General features: G+C 40.0%; 1 protein-coding gene across 5 annotated transcripts in view; it reads right to left on the minus strand.

Annotated features, from left to right (window-relative positions):
• The window catches only part of LOC100413318 (high affinity cAMP-specific and IBMX-insensitive 3',5'-cyclic phosphodiesterase 8A), a 119,637-nt gene that overhangs the window by 35,854 nt on the left and 66,183 nt on the right, over positions 1-17,600 (minus strand). For 3 of the 5 annotated variants that reach the window (XM_078329048.1, XM_078329047.1, XM_078329049.1), the window contains 7 exons: positions 10,515-10,579; positions 9,854-9,881; positions 9,275-9,339; positions 8,505-8,532; positions 7,922-7,989; positions 7,133-7,160; positions 6,554-6,621 (listed from right to left, as the gene is read on the minus strand). In XM_078329048.1, the coding sequence (XP_078185174.1) occupies positions 6,554-6,621; positions 7,133-7,160; positions 7,922-7,989; positions 8,505-8,532; positions 9,275-9,339; positions 9,854-9,881; positions 10,515-10,579 (350 nt within the window). The remainder of the gene's footprint in view (positions 1-6,553; positions 6,622-7,132; positions 7,161-7,921; positions 7,990-8,504; positions 8,533-9,274; positions 9,340-9,853; positions 9,882-10,514; positions 10,580-17,600) is intronic. The other 2 variants (XM_078329050.1, XM_078329051.1) reach the window with 2 other exon arrangements.

Consider the following 17,600-nt stretch of genomic DNA (forward strand, 5'->3'; position numbering starts at 1 on the left):
GAAGCTACGGAAGAAGGATCCTCTGAGCACAGAAGTTCAAGACTCATTGCACAACATGGTGATACCCTTTCTTTAAAAATCATCCAGGCACGGTGGCACACACCTAAAGTCCCCTCTACTCAGGGGGCTAAAGTGGGAGAATCACTTGAGCCCAAAAGTTTGAGGCTGCAGTGAGGCTGCCACTGCACTCCAGCCTGGGCAACGGAGCAAGACTCTAGTTCTAAAAATAATTAAATTCAAAAAAATTTTAAAAGCAAACCCAGAAATAGAAAAAAATACTGAGAAAAAAAATTTTCAGTGCACATGAGAGGTCAAATTTAGCATTCAAACTGATTAAAAAGTTTTTTTAAGTAATAATTTAACCTCAAATACCCAAATAGAGATATAGGAAACAAACATGAAAAATTCACAGAAGAGAAAATTAAAATGTCCAAAACATACATGGGAGAAATGAAGAACAACAAATGATAAATGAAATAAATTCAAGCAAAAATACCAATAAAATACCACCTCTCACAGTCAGATTGTTGAAAGCACCACAAATACTCTCACATGCTGCTATGAAATAATTATCTGACCACAGGGCAGGGTAAAGTAGTGAATGCCTATAATCCCAGCCACTTGGGATTTTTTAATGAAAAAATTTGATCACATTTTCCTGGAGGGCAATTTAACAATATTTATCATGACCTTTAAAAGTTAATCGTGTAATATTATGAACTACTGATACAAGAAACATAGAGGAATCTCAAAAACATAATGCTGAGGGAAAGAAGTCTTATATAAGAGTATATACACTGGGCATGGTGGCTCATACCTATAATCCCAACACTTTGAGAAGCTGAGGCATGAGGACTGCTTGAGCCCAGGAGTTTGAGAGCAGCCTGGGCAACACAGTGAGACCCTGAGTACCCATAGTCCCAGCTACTCAGGAAGCTGAGATGGGAGAATCACTTGAGCCAGGGAAGTCAAGGCTGCAGAACTATGATCACAGCACTGCACTCCAGCCTAGGCAACACAGGGGGACCCTGCCTCAAAAAAAAAAAAAAAAAAAAAAAAAGAAAGAAAGAAAGAAAGAAAAAAGGTACATACTGTATAACTCCACTTACAATAAGTTCTAGAAAAGGCAAAACTAATCTATGGTGAAGAAAAAGAATCAGAAGAGTGGTTGCAAAAAGAGATTATCCAATAAGGAGCATGATGAAACTTTCTAGGGTGAAAACAATGTTCTATAACTTCATAGAGGTTTGCATTACATAAAGGTATACATTTGTCAAAACTCAGCAAATATACATTAAGTATTTGTGCATTTCATTGTATGTAAATGCTGCCTCAAAAGGAAAAATTCTAAACAAATATCAAACTCATGCTGAAGTATGTAAGAGGAAGTATACTAACATTTGCAATTACTTTAAAATAGATCAAAGAAAAAGGAGAATGACAGGGAAAAGCATGAAAACATGGATATACATGATAGACCAAGTACAGTATAATGCTAATATAAAATACAGGCATTGGATATACAGGAATACCATATGAAAATCCTTCAAGATTGCTGTAAAAATGTTAAAAATACCAAAAAAACAGTGAATAGCCCTAAGGCAGCCTTCTGGAATGCAGGAAATGTTCTGTCTTGATTTGGGTGGTGATTACATAAGAGCATGAGGAAAATTCATCAAGCTGTACACTTGGGGATTTTGTACACCTTGCTGACTGCATTTATAATTCAATAAAGAGTATTTTTAACAAACAGCAATCAGAATAGGACTTTAGAGTGAGTATAATTAATATTCTCAAAAAGATAACGGAGTATGCTGCAACCATAAAACATGAATAAGCAGTCATGAAAAACAGCAAACCACAGATTGAGGGCAAAAACTCAAATTTAAAAACTCAGTGGGCTAAAGAGCTGAGTAGACCTTGAGGAATAAATTCGTGACTTAAAAGACTGAGTTTAAAAATGCTTCCAGAAGACGGCACAGAGAGGGGAAATAAAAGAAAAGTGAAGCGACTCGGAGAACAGATCAAGATGTGTCTCAATCTATCTTTTAGAGGGAGCTGAAGAGAAGAAATGAGAAAATTTAAGGAAACGGCATTTAAATAAATAATAGCTAAATGTTTACTAGAACGAAAACAGAAAACTGCTTCAAAAACATTTTTGCTTTTTCCTTTTAAAGAACCTGGGTCTCACTCTGTCCCCAGGTTAGAGAACAGTAGTATAATCATGGCTCACTGCAAACTCAAAATCCTGGCCTCAAGCAATCCTCCTGCCTCAGTCTCCTAAGTGGCTGGGATTAAAGGCCTGTGCCTCATGCCCAGATATTTATTCATTTATTTTTTATAGAGAATGGGGGTCTTGCTATGTTTCCCAAGCTGGTCTGAAACTCCTGGCCTCAAGTGATTCTCCCATCTTGTCCTCCCCAAAGTGTTGGGATTTACAGGTATGAGCCACTGCGCCCAGCGAAAAAAAAAAAAAATTTAAATTAGTTATTTAAAGCAATCTGCATGGATGGAAGGAAACACACCACCATTTTAGAAGACATTATCTCCTGAATGTGCAATTTAAATGACTGTACAATTTAAGTGATCCTTGTTGTTTTCTATATTTTTCAAGATTTCTACAATGAATATAACTTTTACAATCAGGAAAAGTAAACGTTTATTTTTGTAAGATGAACCCAGAACCAGAAGACAAGGAAGGTTTTTTTAAAAACCCCTAACTTCTCTTTCTTCTGACTTATGAATATGATTTTTAAAATCAGAAAAAGTAAAATTTCATTTTTATAAGATGAACCTAGAACCATAAGACAAGAAAGGTTTTTTGAAAACTCCTTAACTTCTCTTTCCTCTGATTTATTACAATGAACCTGTTTCTGTTAAGTGGTCACCACAAACTTGAACAAGTCATTCAGTCTCTGAATTTCTGCTTCTGTAGGCCTGAAACAGGGAAAATAAAATCCCTCCTTTCTACCTCCCCATGGTCTGGGGAACATCAAATGAGATGGTGTACAAAAATAGCTTTCGGTAAACCATAAAGCACTGTACAAATTGTGGCGTGTTATCACAGTCCTTCTAAGCTGGTAAACCCCAACCTCTGAGTCACCCTCCACTCTCCACCCCTTCACGCACTAAATCCACTCTGTCACTAGTTTGTCAGTTTTTCCCTCCCTTATTCCCTCCTTTCCAAAATCACTGCACTAAGTTAGTCATACCTGGTCATACCTTGTGCCCAAACCACTGCAATAGGTCCTGGATAATGCCCCATCTCTAGCTTTCCCTTGCCCCTCCTAATGCAATTGTTGCCTGAAACCTAATCTTCATGAAATATGTTTATCCTTTGACTACCCTGCTGAAAATGAAATGTCTTTGGGAGTTCTCTCAGGTTTACAGGATGGACTTCAAACTCCTCAACATGGCTTTTAGACCTTCCCTCCTAATCGTGGTCAGGGGCCTCGTAATTGGAACATGCACCAAACTCCCACACCCTTCCCTTATCCTGAGATGTATTTTCCACTTATCCACATCCTCCCAGTCTTTTAAGCCCGGGTCAAACCTCTCCCTCCTTTCCTCTTGCTGTACCTTATGACCAATCCAGACCAAGCTCCTGCCTCCATGATCCATCCCTCAAGGTGCCATCATCACTTCCAGGTCAGACACCTACCACACCTTTCTAGAAAGGACTACTTGTTTCCTGAGAGCAGGGCCTACTGTCCTTCTAAAGCTTCTATATTAAGCACTCAAATTGACCTGTTAAACATTTAAGTCCTTAAGATAAACGTTATTTGCCTAAACTGATTTTATGTTGTGTTAACATCTATGTATACATTACTATATATTGTTTAGCTATTAATCTCTTTTTTTGTTATTAGAGATGGGGTCTTGCTATGTTGTCCAGGCTCATCTCAAAATCCTGGCCTGGACAACATAGCAAGTAATCCTCCTGCCTCAGCCTCCCAAAGTGCTGGGATTACAGGTGTGAGCCACCACTCTCATACTATTAATGTTTAACTAAAAAGAATCATAGCTTATAAATGTTTTTGATGGCTTCTTCTTTCTCTGCACATTGTTTCTGAGATTTATCAGTTAATACCGAGAGCTGTAATCCATTCATTTTCTTCACAGCTGTAAAGTATTCCTTTCTTTGAACATATCACAACTTGTTTATCCGTTATGTTGTTAATGGACATTTGGGTTTTACAGAAAAGTTTAAAATTAAAAGTAGTCTGCTCTGAAAATCTTCAAACATATATGTATCCAGTAAAGAGTTTCTAGGAGAGAAGCTGCTATGTCACAGGCTCACATGTTCAACTCTACCTGTAATGACAATGGGTTTCCCTAGTGGTTGAACTAATTTATGCTTCTACCTAATGTTGAGCAGTTCCTAAAACTACTGTCAGTCTTTTAAATGTCTGCCAATTTGATGGGTATGTTATTTCACTGTGGGTTTAATTCGCATTTCCCCAATGAGGTTGAACATCTTTTCATATACTTATTAGCTATTTGATTTCCTCTCATTGCCGTGTCTGTCTCAACCTTTTCCAATTTTTCAGCTGGGCTCTAGTTTTCTTAGTGACTTTTGTAAGTTCTTTGAGTACTAATCCTTTATTGGTATTATGCATTGCAAATACCTTCTTCCAGTCTGTGACTTTCCTTTTCACTCTCTTCTGAAGAGAAGCTCTTTATTTTAACATAGTTGAATTTATTAACCATTTCCTTTCTGTAAATGCCTTGTGTCACTTGCTTAATCAGTCCTTCCCTACCCACAGGTCATCATAATGTTTATACTTCCTTTTAATTAAAAAGTATTAAAATAAAAACTTTAAAAAGTAATACAGGAAATGAACAATAAGCACACGGAAAAAGTACTAAAAATCATTAGCCATCAAGGAAATACAAATGAAAACCAAATTGAGATACCACTGCACACCCACCAGAATGGCTAAAATTAAAATGCTGATTAACACCAAATGACGGGAAGGATGTAGAGTAAATGAACTTTTATTACACATTGCTGGCATGAGTGTAATATTGGATCACTATTTTGGGAAAAGGTCAAGCAGTCTCTTAAGCTACACATATACAGCTGGGTGCGGTCGCTCACACCTGTAATACAGCTGGGTGCGGTCGCTCACACCTGTAATACCAGCACTTTGAGAGGCCAAGGCAGGCGGAACACCTGAGGTTGGGAGTTCACTGCTTATAACTGCTGTTAGTAGAGACATGGAGAAACACCAACTCCATGAAGAATACAAAATTAGCCAGGCGTGGTGGTGCATGCCTGTCATCCCAGCTACTCAGGAGCCTGAGTAAGGACAATGACTTGGAAATAGCAAGCAGAGGTTGCAGCATTGCACTCCAGCCTAGGCAACAAGAGTGTAATTCCATCTCAAAAGAAAAAAAAAAAGTTACGCAAGTTAAGCATATACCTATCCTATGACGCAGCAATTCCACTTCTTGGTATTTAACCAAGAGAAACAAAAGTGTATTTCCACAAAATAATTTATACTAGACTACTCATAGTAGCTTTAGTCACAATAGCCAAAAATTGCAAACAGCCCTAGCATCCATCAACAAAAAAATGGATAAGTGGTGAATTGTGGTTTATTCATAAAACAGACTACTTTAATTAGAAAGGAAAAAGAACAAACTACTGATTCATACAGCATAGAAAAATCACAAAAACATTATGCAGAGTGAAATAAGCCTCACAAGAAAAGAAAAACCTAGACTTCAAGGTTACATTTATATGAAATCTAGAATAGGAAAAAAAAATTTATAATAAAAAAATTAAGAACACTGGTTACTGGTCAGTGGGGGTAAGAACACAGAAGAAGCACAATAGAACTTTTGGGACTGATTATAATATTGCATAATTCTAGACCGGGTGCAGTGGCTGAAGTCTATAGTCCCAGCACTTTGGGAGGCCAAACTGGGTGGATCACTAGGTCAAGAGATTGAGACCATCCTGGTCGACATGGTGAAACCCCATCTCTACTAAATATACAAAAAAAAAATTAGCTGGGCACAGTGGTGCGTGTCTGTAATCCCAGCTACTTGGGAGGCTGAGGCAAAAGAAATGCTTGAATGCAGTACGTGGACGCTGCAGAGATCTGAGATCACACCACTGCACTGTAGCCTGGAGACAGAGAGACTCTGTCTCAAAAATGAAACTAAACTAAAAAAATAAACCACATGTCAAACCATTATGAAGTCACGGGCCCCAAATGGAGCACAGGGGATGCTTGCAGAAAAGGCAGTGGGTTTGGAATATTTAGCAAGTGTCTATGCTGGCTGGGAAATACAAAATTATTTTTCAAGAAGAAAATGTTGCACTGAGAATTATGCCCACCACCAGATTGTAAGTTATACCATCTTTTGACTGACATGGTCACATCAATCAGGCCTCGGTTGGTCAGAAACTCCACTGACTGGTCACTAGAGTCCATGACAACTGAGGTCCGATTCACAATGGCAGTCAAAAATGATATTCACTTGATATTCCAGAGGCCCCAGAAAAAAACATTATTCTTCGAGACAAAGAAATGCATCTTACCACATCAGGGGGCATCTCAGAATCTTCGATGTCTTCTATTATGAGGTCCTGTAGGAACTTAACAGGACCTAAGGGAACACAGAGTGACAGCACATTGGGGCTTCTGAGGAATCTCACAAGGAGCTTTGGGAAATGTGGACCGGGCTGGAGTGTGTGGAGCTGGGCGTTTGACAAGCATGGACCAACCTGCTGCTGGACCATTCTCCTTGGTGCGGAAGGAAGGAAAAGCAGAGGGGCAGAAGGGAATGAAAGCACCTTGGCTTCCTAGCTAGGGCAACCTCATCAACGTGAAATCGTGATTTGAAGAACCAGTTCATACAGAAAGGCAGGGTACTATAGGAACAGGAGATAGATTAGGGCTGCCTAGAACCAGGGGTGTGGGGCATTGGGGAAAACAGAGGAGTCACTACTAAGGGGGTTTTCTGAGAGGGAACCAAGAGCTTCTAAAATTAGATTCTAACAATGGTTGCACAACCCTGTCAATACAGTAAAAACACTGAATCACCTACTTTAAATGGGTGAATTGGTTTGCATGTCAACTACGTCTCAGTAACTGTTTAAAAGAAACAGAATACGTACGGCGGTGATACTGGGCCACATGCTCCTCCTGCAGTAAGAGAAAAAAAAAAACCCATGAGGATTACATCATGCTGAGTCCTGTTGGCACAGGTCTTGTTTTCACTGGTGACATTAGAAAACCAGATGGCAGGCCGGGCGTGGTGGCTCACGCATGTAATCCCAGCACGCGGGGAGGCTGAGGCAGGCAGATCACCAGGGCAAGAGATCGAGACCATCCTGGCCAACATGATAAAACTCCATATCTCTATTAAAAACTACAAAAAAGGTGGGTGTGGTGGTGGCGAGAGCCTGGAGTCCCAGCTACTTGGGAGGCCGAGGCAGGAGAATTGCTTGAACGCAGTAGGTGGATGCTGCAGTGATCTGAGATCACACCACTGCACTGTAGCCTGGAGACAGAGAGACTCTGTCTCAAAAACAAAACTAAACTTAAAAAAAAAAACAGATGTCAAACAGTGATGAAGTCACCGGCCCCAAATGCAGCACAGAGGATACTTGCAGAAAATGCAGTGGGTTTGGAATATTTAGTAAGTGTCTATGCAGGTTGGTAAATACAAAATTATTTTTCAAGAAGAAAATGTTGCCCACGATCAGAATGTAAGTTATGCCATCTTTTGACTGACATGGTCACATCAATCAGGCCTCGGTTGGTCAGAAACTCCACTGACTGGTCGCTAGAGTCCATGACAACTGAGGTCTGATTCACAATGGCAGTCAAAAATGATATTCACTTGATATTCCAGAGGCCCCAGAAAAAAACATTATTCTTTAAGACAAAGAAATGCATCTTACCACATCAGGGGGCATCTCAGAATCTTCGATGTCTTCTATTATGAGGTCCTGTAGTATCTCAACAGGACCTAAGGGAACAGAGAGTGACAGTCAGCGCATTGGTGCTGCTGAGGAATCTCACAAGGAGCTTTGGGAAATGTGGACCGGGCTGGAGTGTGTGGAGCTGGGCGTTTGAGAAGCATGGAGCCAGCTGCTGCTGGACCATTCTCCTTGGTGCCAAAGGAAGAAATAGCAGAGGGGCAGAAAGGAATGAAAGCGCCTTGGCTTCTTAGCTAGGGCAACCTCATCAATGTGAAATCGTGATTTGAAGAACCGGTTCATACAGAAAGGCAGTGTACTATAGAAACAGGAGGTAGATTAGGGCTGCCTAGAACCAGGGGTGTGGGGCGTTGGGGAAAACAGAGGAGTCACTACTGAGGGGGTTTTCTGAGAGGGAACCAAGAGCTTCTAAAATTAGATTCTAACAATGGTTGCACGACCCTGTCAATACAGTAAAAACACTGAATCACCTACTTTAAATGTGTGAATTGGTTTGCATGTCAACTACGTCTCAGTAACTGTTTAAAAGAAAAAGAATACGTACGGCGGTGATACTGGGCCGCACGCTCCTCCTGCAGTAAGAGAAAAACACCATGAGGATTACATCATGCTGGGTCCTGTTGGCACAGGTCTTGTATTCACTTGGTGACACTAGAAAACCAGATGGCAGGCCGGGCGCTGTGGCTCACACATGTAATCCCAGCATGTTGGGAGGCCAATGCGGGCCGATCATGAGGTCAAGAGATTGAGACCATCCTGGCCAACATGGTGAAATCCTGACTCTACTAAAAACTACAAGAAACCCAGCATGGTGGTGGCATGAGTCTGTAGTCCCAGCTACTCAGGAGACTGAGGCAGGAGAATTGCTTGAACCCATTACCTGCAGGTGATCTAAGATCACACCACTGCACTGTAGCCAGGTGACAGAGAAAGTTTCTGTTTCAAAACAACAGCAAGTAAACCAGATGTAGAACAGTGATCAAGTCACTGGCCCCAGATGACGCATACAGGTTGCTTGCAGAAAATGCAATGAGTTTGGAAAATTTAGCAGGTGTCTATGTTCTCTAGGAAATACAAAATTATTTTAAGAAGAAAACGCTGCTACTGAGAAATGTGCTCACGAACGGTTTGTAGGTGATATCCCCTTTTGACAGACATCATCCATCAGGCCTCAGTTGGTCATAATCTCCAGTGACCAGTCGCTAGAGTCCAAGACCCCCGAGGCCTAATTTGTGATGGCAGTCAAAAATCATATTCACTTCATAGTCTAGAAGCCCCAGAAAAAAAAAATTTCCAGACAAACAAATATGTTACCGTATCAGAGGCCACCTCCTCCTCCTCACTGCCAAGTGTACACTCCTCTGGGTTGTCAACAGGAGCTAGGAGAACACCATGTTACAGTCAGTTCATTGGTGCTGCTGAGGAATCTCACAAGAGGCTTGGGGGATATGTGTATAAAGGGGCTGGAATGATGGAGCTGGGTGGTTCACAAGCATTGACTGAGCTGCTGCTGGACCATTCTCCTGGTGTTGAATGAAGAAAAAGGAGAGGGGCAGAAAGAAATGAAAGAGACTTGGCTTTCTAGCTAGGGCAACTTCATCAATGTGAAACAGTCACCTTAAGAACCGGTTAATACAGAAAGGCACTGTATAGAAACAAGAAGTACATTAGGGCTGCTTAGAACCAGGGGTGCAAGGTTGGGCAAAACAGAGGGGTGTCTACTAATGAGGTTTGTTTGAGGAGGAATGAAGAGGTTTTAAAATTAGATTGTAATGTAAGTGCATAGCCTATAAATATAGTAAAAACACTGAATCACCCACTTTAAATGGGCGAATTGGGTTGCATGTCAACAACATCCCAATGAAGCTATGTTAAAAAAAAAAGAATACGTACTGTGGTGATATTCACTTGTAGCATTTTCCTGCAGTAAGAGGAAAGAAAAACCATCATGAGGATCAGATCATACTGGGTCCTGACTGCACAGGTCTTTTATTCACTTGGTGGTGTTAGAAAACCAGGTATCAAACAGGGATCAAGTCACTGATCCACAAATAAAGCACAGAGGATGCTTGGAGAAAGGGCAGTGGGCTTTTGTCTTTGGTTTTGGCCAGATTCTTGCTCTGTCACCCAGGCTGGAGTGCAGTGGCATGATCTCAGCTCACTGCAACCTCAGCTTCCTGGGTTCAAGCAATTCTCCTGCCTCAGCCTTCCAACTAGCTGTGACCACAGGTGCCAGCCACCATGCCCGGCTAATGTTTGTTTTTATAGTAGAGATGGGGTTTCATTATATTGGCCCTGTCTGCCTCAGCGTCCCAAAGTGCTGGATTCTATGTGTGAGCCACCACGGCAGTAGGTTTTCATGGAATATTTAGCAAGTTGCTACTGAGAAATATGCTCACTACTAGTTTGTAAGTGATGCCATCTTTTGACTAACGTATCAATCGGGCCTCAGTCGGTCACACATTCCAGTGACTGGTAGCTAGAGTTCATGACAGCTGAGTCTAGAAGCCCCAGGAAAAGATATGTCTCTTCAAGACAAAGAAATGCATCTTACTAAGTCAGGTGACATCTCCTCCTGAAGCTTTTGACTTGTGCATCCCTTTGGGTCTTGAACAGGAGCTAGGAGAACACAAAGAGACAGTCAGTGCACTGGTGATGCTGAGGAATCCCACAAGGAGGCTTGGGAAATGTGGACCAAAGCTGCAATGTATGGAGGTGGGCTCTTGACAAGCATGGACTGAGCTGCTGCTGGACCACTCTCCTTGGTGCTGAAGGAAGGCAAAAGAGAGGGGAAGAAAGAAATGAAAGAACCTTGGCTTTCTAGCTAGGGCAACCTCATCAGTGTGAAAAAGTCTGAGAACCGGTTAATACAGAAAGGCACTGTATGGCTCGGTGAGAGCATCTCATCACACCTGCTGCCCACATTAAGGTCTAGGCAAATCCCAACATTTTATGAAACGTTACAGGATTATTTAACTTCTGTGGATCTACATATCCTGCTACTACATTAATCATCTATCCTGTTGTATTTTGAAAATTTTAAAAGCTTACATATTTATTATTTTAATTATTAAGTATGCATTTCAATGATATATTTAGTGAGTAATATTCATGATGCTGTGGCAATAATGAGAAAAATCTAAATTCATAATCTAGCTTCCACCTTGGGCAATGAAAGAAAAACAGCAGTATAATGTCAAATAGAGGAAAAATAAATAACGACTGCAGAAATTAATGGAATAAAAAACAGAAAATCATCAAAGAAAATCAACAAAACCAAAAACCAGTTCTTTGAAAAGATCAATAACTCTGATAAACTTCTACCTTGTCTAACCTCAAAGGAAAAGAAGGAAGTCACAATATACTAATAATATCAGTTCAAGAGGAGTGAAATCAAGAAATAGTAATAAAGGAATATTGTGAACACATCTGTGCTCACACTTGGACGCATTATATGAAATGAGCTAATTTTTTGATCTGTTTCAGAAGATTAAAAGTCTTCTCATGATAAATGAATCATCTGAATAGGCCTATATTTATATTAGAAATGGAATCAATAATTAGTATCTTCTCAAAAGAACAAAAACACTACCTTCAGATGATTTCACCAGTAAATTCTACCAAAATTCTTACAAAGAAACAAAGTCTTACTGTACGAGCAAGTAATCATAATTTTAGTGTTTCCTTAGTTACATTTAAAAAATTATGTTTCCAAACAAGACACAAGAAGGTTTACAATTGCTGTATTCATAATTGCCCAAACTGAAAGCAAATGTCTAAACATTTGAGATGTCCTTTACTATCAAAAGTGAACCAAGCCTGGACAACACTATGAAACCCAGTCTCTACAAAAAGAAAAATTAAATTAGAAAAAAAAAAACTTGGTATAAAGCATGTGTATTATAGCCATCTGCTTGGGAGGCTGAGGTAGGAGGATCACCTGAACATGGGGAGGTCAAGATTGCAATGAGCTGTGATTGCACCATGCACTCCTGGGTGACAAAATGAGACCTTTTCACAAAAACAAATAAAAAGAACCAAATTCTAAGTTGTCAATGTAACTTTACTTGTGTAGTTGCATCATCCGTTGATTTAATGCATTAAATGGGCACAAATGAAATAAATAAACACGACATAGCATTTACTGAGTTTTTCTGAGATACTGGATGAATAAACTGGAATTATTTGCTTCAATAAACTTAACGATATAATTTCCACCCTACCTTCATTTTCAATGGGGCAAATTTTCTTACACTTCCTTTTTTTTTTGTACCCAGCTCCTGACGCGGCCAGCCAAACATGCAAGGTAAAAATGTATTATAATAAAGACAGTGCTTGACATCTTGCTGGCAGAAGACCACAGAGAAATTAGTAAAAATTTATTCAGTTTAAACTTTTGATCCTAGTTTTCACCGACTGCTTTTTAATGCTGCCTGAATTACATCTGGGTTCTAAGAAGATTTGTTTGTCCAGGTAGATACCTTTATTCAGATGAGACAATAAAGAAAAGCATAAGATCCAAGTTACCAAGAATATGCACCCATCTGTGCCTCTCTCCCCTATTCTGAGATGTAGAAACATTAGTAGATCTATGCTATAGACCTACTAAGGTCTATAGTGCCTAAAAGGATGAAATGCAGATAAAGACTTAAAAAGACTCATTTTTTTGGTAAATGCCCTAAAATGTTCAATCATTCAATGTCAAGAAGGATAATCCAGATACTTGGTAGTGGTTGAATACAGAGTGGGAGCTTGTACGTCCCCTGTGCAGGGTAGGATGGAAAGTGACTTCACAGTTTCCATGGCCACATGATTTCCAGCTCATGACAGAGATCTGTGATTTCCCTAATCCCCACATCAGCCCCAAGGGACAGGCAGGGAGGGGGCTACAACCCCTATTTTCCAATTCAGTGAATTAAAACTCAGACGTTTTGAGTGACTTGCCCAGGGTCACCACAGTGAGGAGTGATAGATCTGAGGTAATAATGTAGTTGGTTTCCCCGGGGATAGAGATCCTGGAACACCTGAGTCCCCTAGATCATGCCCTGGACCCTGGACTGAGAGCTCTTCTCACAGCTTTGTCAAATCCTGCTGCTCCAACATTTCTCTGGGATTGTTGAAGCTCTGGAGAGGTAGCAAGTGGCTTACCGCATTTACTGACCTACTCTATTATCCCTATGTTGTCACTTTTATTAGTTTTATGACCCATAAGGCAAACATTTTAAGTCTCTCAGTTATGATGCACGATCAGAGATTTTACCTGAGTCCACTCTTTCTACCCATCAGGTGATTCTCATCTGCTGGGCTAGAGCTGGCCTGATGTAAAAGAGGACACACGGCATACCACGGAGCTGCTGCGTGCAAAACTCCTGCGAACATGGCATACCACAAAGCTACTGCGTGCCACACTCCTGTGCACACGGCAGACTACGGAGCTGCTGTGTACCCCACTCCTGGGCAAACTCTTGCCTTGCTTCTGCTTTCCCAGCTCTGACAATCCTAATTCTGGCTTCCAAACCAATCCTGTATGTCCCTCTCAGTTCTCAGACTTGCCTCAACTGTTGGATATTTTAATCACTGTTGTAGTGACCATGATTGAACTGTGAAATTTCATACACCATAGCATATATTTATCTTCTTATATACATCTTAATAACATTTAACTTATTTTTTTCAGACTTTTAGGAACATTTCTGGGCTAGGTGTGCTGGCTTACAACTGTAATCCTGACATTTTTAGAGGCTAAGGCAGGAGGATTGCTTAAGGTCAAGTTTAAGACCAACCTGGGCAATACAGTGAGACCTCGTCTCTACAAAAAATCTTCTAAACATCACCAGATGTGGTGGTGAGCCCTTGTATCCCTAGCTACATGGAATATTGTTATGTTGTTATGGGAAGATTATTTGAGCCTAGGAGATGATTGTTATGGGAAGATCATTTGAGCCTAGAGGCTGCAGTGAGCTATGATCATGCCATTGCACTCCAGCCTGGGTGACAAAGCAAGACCCTGTCTCTTCAAAATAAAAAGCATTACTGTGTCACAAGTATGCCCATTTTATTTCTCATTATCTAATATTGCTATTTTCATCCTGAGGCTTAATTGCTTTAGTAAGCTAAAAAAAGGTTTTTTAGAAAAGGTAGTATTTTAAAGAAGGCCTTATGCACACCTTTTTATAAATTCTAGTTTTATATGCCATACGTCTAGAATTCACATTCTAGATCTACTCAGTCTTCTTCTTAGAACCAGCCTCCTCATATGTAACACAAGTATAATTCTCATATTACACCTAACTCAAAACACTGAGAGGATAGAATAAAATCAAAGAGCAGTCTGTATACTACACAAGGCACAACAGATTACAAAGCAAAGCTTTCTCTAACTCAAAGGCGAGAAGTGCACAGTTTACAGCCTTTGCAGAACCCATAGCAGAATAATATTTTGAGAAAATATGCACTTTGGCTACCCAGAGAAGTTAAGAGAAAACTGTCACCAATGTTGTCTTTTATTTTTAAATAATGAAATACACATTATTTCCCCTGCTTTCTTTCATGTATATTACTGCATGTTCTCCTTTTGGCTTTTCTGCGTACCCTATCTTGGGAGTCACTCCATAGCAATAAAAAGACATCTTACTCTTTTTCACAGCTCCATACTTCTCCTTCATGTAGAAGTACCAGCTTATTTTACTAGTCCCTTACTAGGCATGTCAGTTATTTCCAATATTTAACTATTGAAAATAATGCTACAAGAACTTTGCACATAGTTTGTTTTATATTTATGGAGCACACCTTCAGGATAAAATTCCTCAAGGTAGGATGTCTGGTTTAAATGCATTTTCATGGTTGTGAGATTGTGCCACATTCCCCTTCATGGAGTTGGGCCTTTTTGCATTTTCACCAGCAATATATGAATGCACCTTTCATTACAGCCACACCAAATAATGTTTTGCCATGTTTTTGGGATCTCCCTCAATAGGAGAGACACTGCAGAAGAGCTGTCCTTTGCCTTTCTTTTATGAGTGAAGATGTGTTTAAAAATCACCTCCATTTCTTTTTCTGTGACTTGACTATTTACCACTTTATTATCTACTTTTAGTGTCACTTGATCTTTCTGAAGTTGGCCTTTTTCAGGTCCTTGTAGTTTTTCTCTTCACTGTTGGCTCTCACCTGAACTACTCCACCAGCCTCCTAGCTGCTCTTCCTGCTTCCACCCTTGCCTGTATTACAGTATATTCACACAGAGCTTCTGCTCAGTCTTTTTCTTAGAGAACTAACAGTAATCCTGGGCTATAATCCTCCAGTGGTTTTCCATCTCAACAGAAGTCCATCTTCTCTGTGAGTGCTCACTACATGTACAAGGCCTTCACCCACCTTATTCATCCCAGGATCCTTTCACTCTGCTGCAGCCACCCTTGTGTCTTTCTGTCCTTTGCCTAAAACAACTTTGTTTCAATTTCAGGAATTCCAAAGCGGATATCCCTCTCTGGAAGCCCTCTCCCATCATCCTCACAAGGTTCCCTTCACTTATTTATTTTTTCAAATAAATAAGATGGGGTGTCTCTGTGTTGGCCAGGCTGGTCTTAAACTTCCAGCCTCAAGGAATCCCCTCATCCTGGCTTTCCAAAGTGCTGGGATTAAAGGTGGGAACCACTGAACCCAGTCCATTTGACTTTTAAGACTGTTCACATGTCACTTAAAGAGAACATCCAGCTCTTAGCACCAACCCTCCATAAAACTGCCCTCCTCTTTAATCCATTACCCTGCTTTACTATCTTCTCAACACGTTACCACCTGCCATTCTTGACTATTCATGTGCTAGCTGTCCTTACTTCCCTATTGAATGTAAGGCTCAGACTTGGAATGGGGCTCTCTGTTGTGTTCCACTGTTTGCCCTGCATCTGCAATACTGCCAGGCCATTTAAAAGTGCTCAATACATATATTTCATTTTACCCCAAACTAGTTAAGTTTCTCCCAATTCTCCCAGATCTGCTAAAGTTGTCTTTTGATTTATCATCTAAGACAGCATCAGATTTTTTAAACTGGTGGCTATTTAGAATTAAAGACACAAGCTATCAAGATCCACAAAAATATAAATGAAGTATGTTAATGTCTATTTAAAAGTCAACGGAAACTGCAGTTTGACACAAATACATTTAATACTAAAATGCCTTAAATACAAAGTGACTCATTTCATCGGTTTAATTATGTCACTAGACAAAATATATTATCTGAATTTTATAATGAGATATCACGCATCTGTCATCAAAATGTGCTTTACGTGTGTTCTTAGAATCAAATGTGACAGGATTGTGTCTGACTTTACAAAAAAAGACGACCAATCGCAAAGGGTAGGTAAATACATAGTGCTTTCACCGGTCCGTAGTACACTAAGCAGTTATTCAAAGTCATCAGGTACAGCAGGGTGCTCTGGCAGGCAAATACATCCTGGCATGCTCTCTAGGTGTCAAGTACTGTTTGAGAAACTTATGCCATTATTTCACTGCTTTAAGTAAAAGTTACAAGGCAGCACATATAAAATGATCAAAAAATTTTATTTTATAAAAAAGTTTGTGAAATAAAATATTCAAGTGCATACCAAAAATTTCCAGAAGAACCAGTACTCAAACAGTATCACAAGTGAGCTCTGGGTATTCTGAGTATAATAAGTAATTTTTCTTTATCTTTTATAACTTTTACATGAAACATACTGACAGTTATTTTAAAAGGAGGGTTCAAAATAGCAACTAGAAAGCTGAAAGACCTGCTGCTCAGAAGTCTTAACATCATATGCCCATTCTTTCCCTTCCCTGATCCCTCACTTGCGAGAGCCAGCAAACTAGCAGCGTTCCTATGGTAAGAACACAAAAGGCTGCATGAAAAGTTGATGGGTAGGGATAAAATTGGATAATGAGCTCCTACTATCTTAATCTGTGTTACTTATATTACCCCCAGTCATATTACATATACTGCTAAATAAATGCATGATAGGACAAAATATGTTTGAGTCTGAGATCTAAACTGGGTTCTTAGAACTTCTCTTTGAAATGGCTTCAAGACACAATGTTCTTTTGAAATATTTCAAAAGAGAACAATGAAGCAGAGCATCATTTATGGCATAAGTTCCTGAAACAGGACTTGGCACCTAGAGAGCACTCCAGGTTGTCTTTCCACAGCAGTGCGCCCTGCTCTACCTGATGACTTTAAATGACTGTTAAGTGTGCCACAGAATGGTTGGAGCACTGGTTACTGTGATATTTGTCTAAGTCACCAAAAGAATTCAATTTGTCATTATAGAAAGGTTAAAATGTTTCACATCTAAGTAGGAATTTATCATTTTCCAAGAAAAGTGATACACAATTTTCTGAAATGAAGATATTAACAACAAACTTTGAATGTGTCTATACTTTATATTGGGTGTTCTGAACATGTTGCTTTCTTGTTTTATTTGCCCAGCCAGGCTGGAGTGTATTGGCGCGATCTCGGCTCACTGCAACCTGCAACTCCCGGATTCAAGTGATTTTCCTGCCTCAGCCTCCCAGGTAGCTGGGATTACAGGTATGTGCCACCACACCTGGCTAATTTTTTGTATACTTAGTAGAGAAGGGGTTTCATCATGTTGGCCAGGCTTGTCCCAAACTC

This window comes from Callithrix jacchus, chromosome 6 (genome assembly GCF_049354715.1).
Source record: "Callithrix jacchus isolate 240 chromosome 6, calJac240_pri, whole genome shotgun sequence".
NCBI classification, from domain to species: Eukaryota; Metazoa; Chordata; class Mammalia; order Primates; family Cebidae; genus Callithrix; species Callithrix jacchus.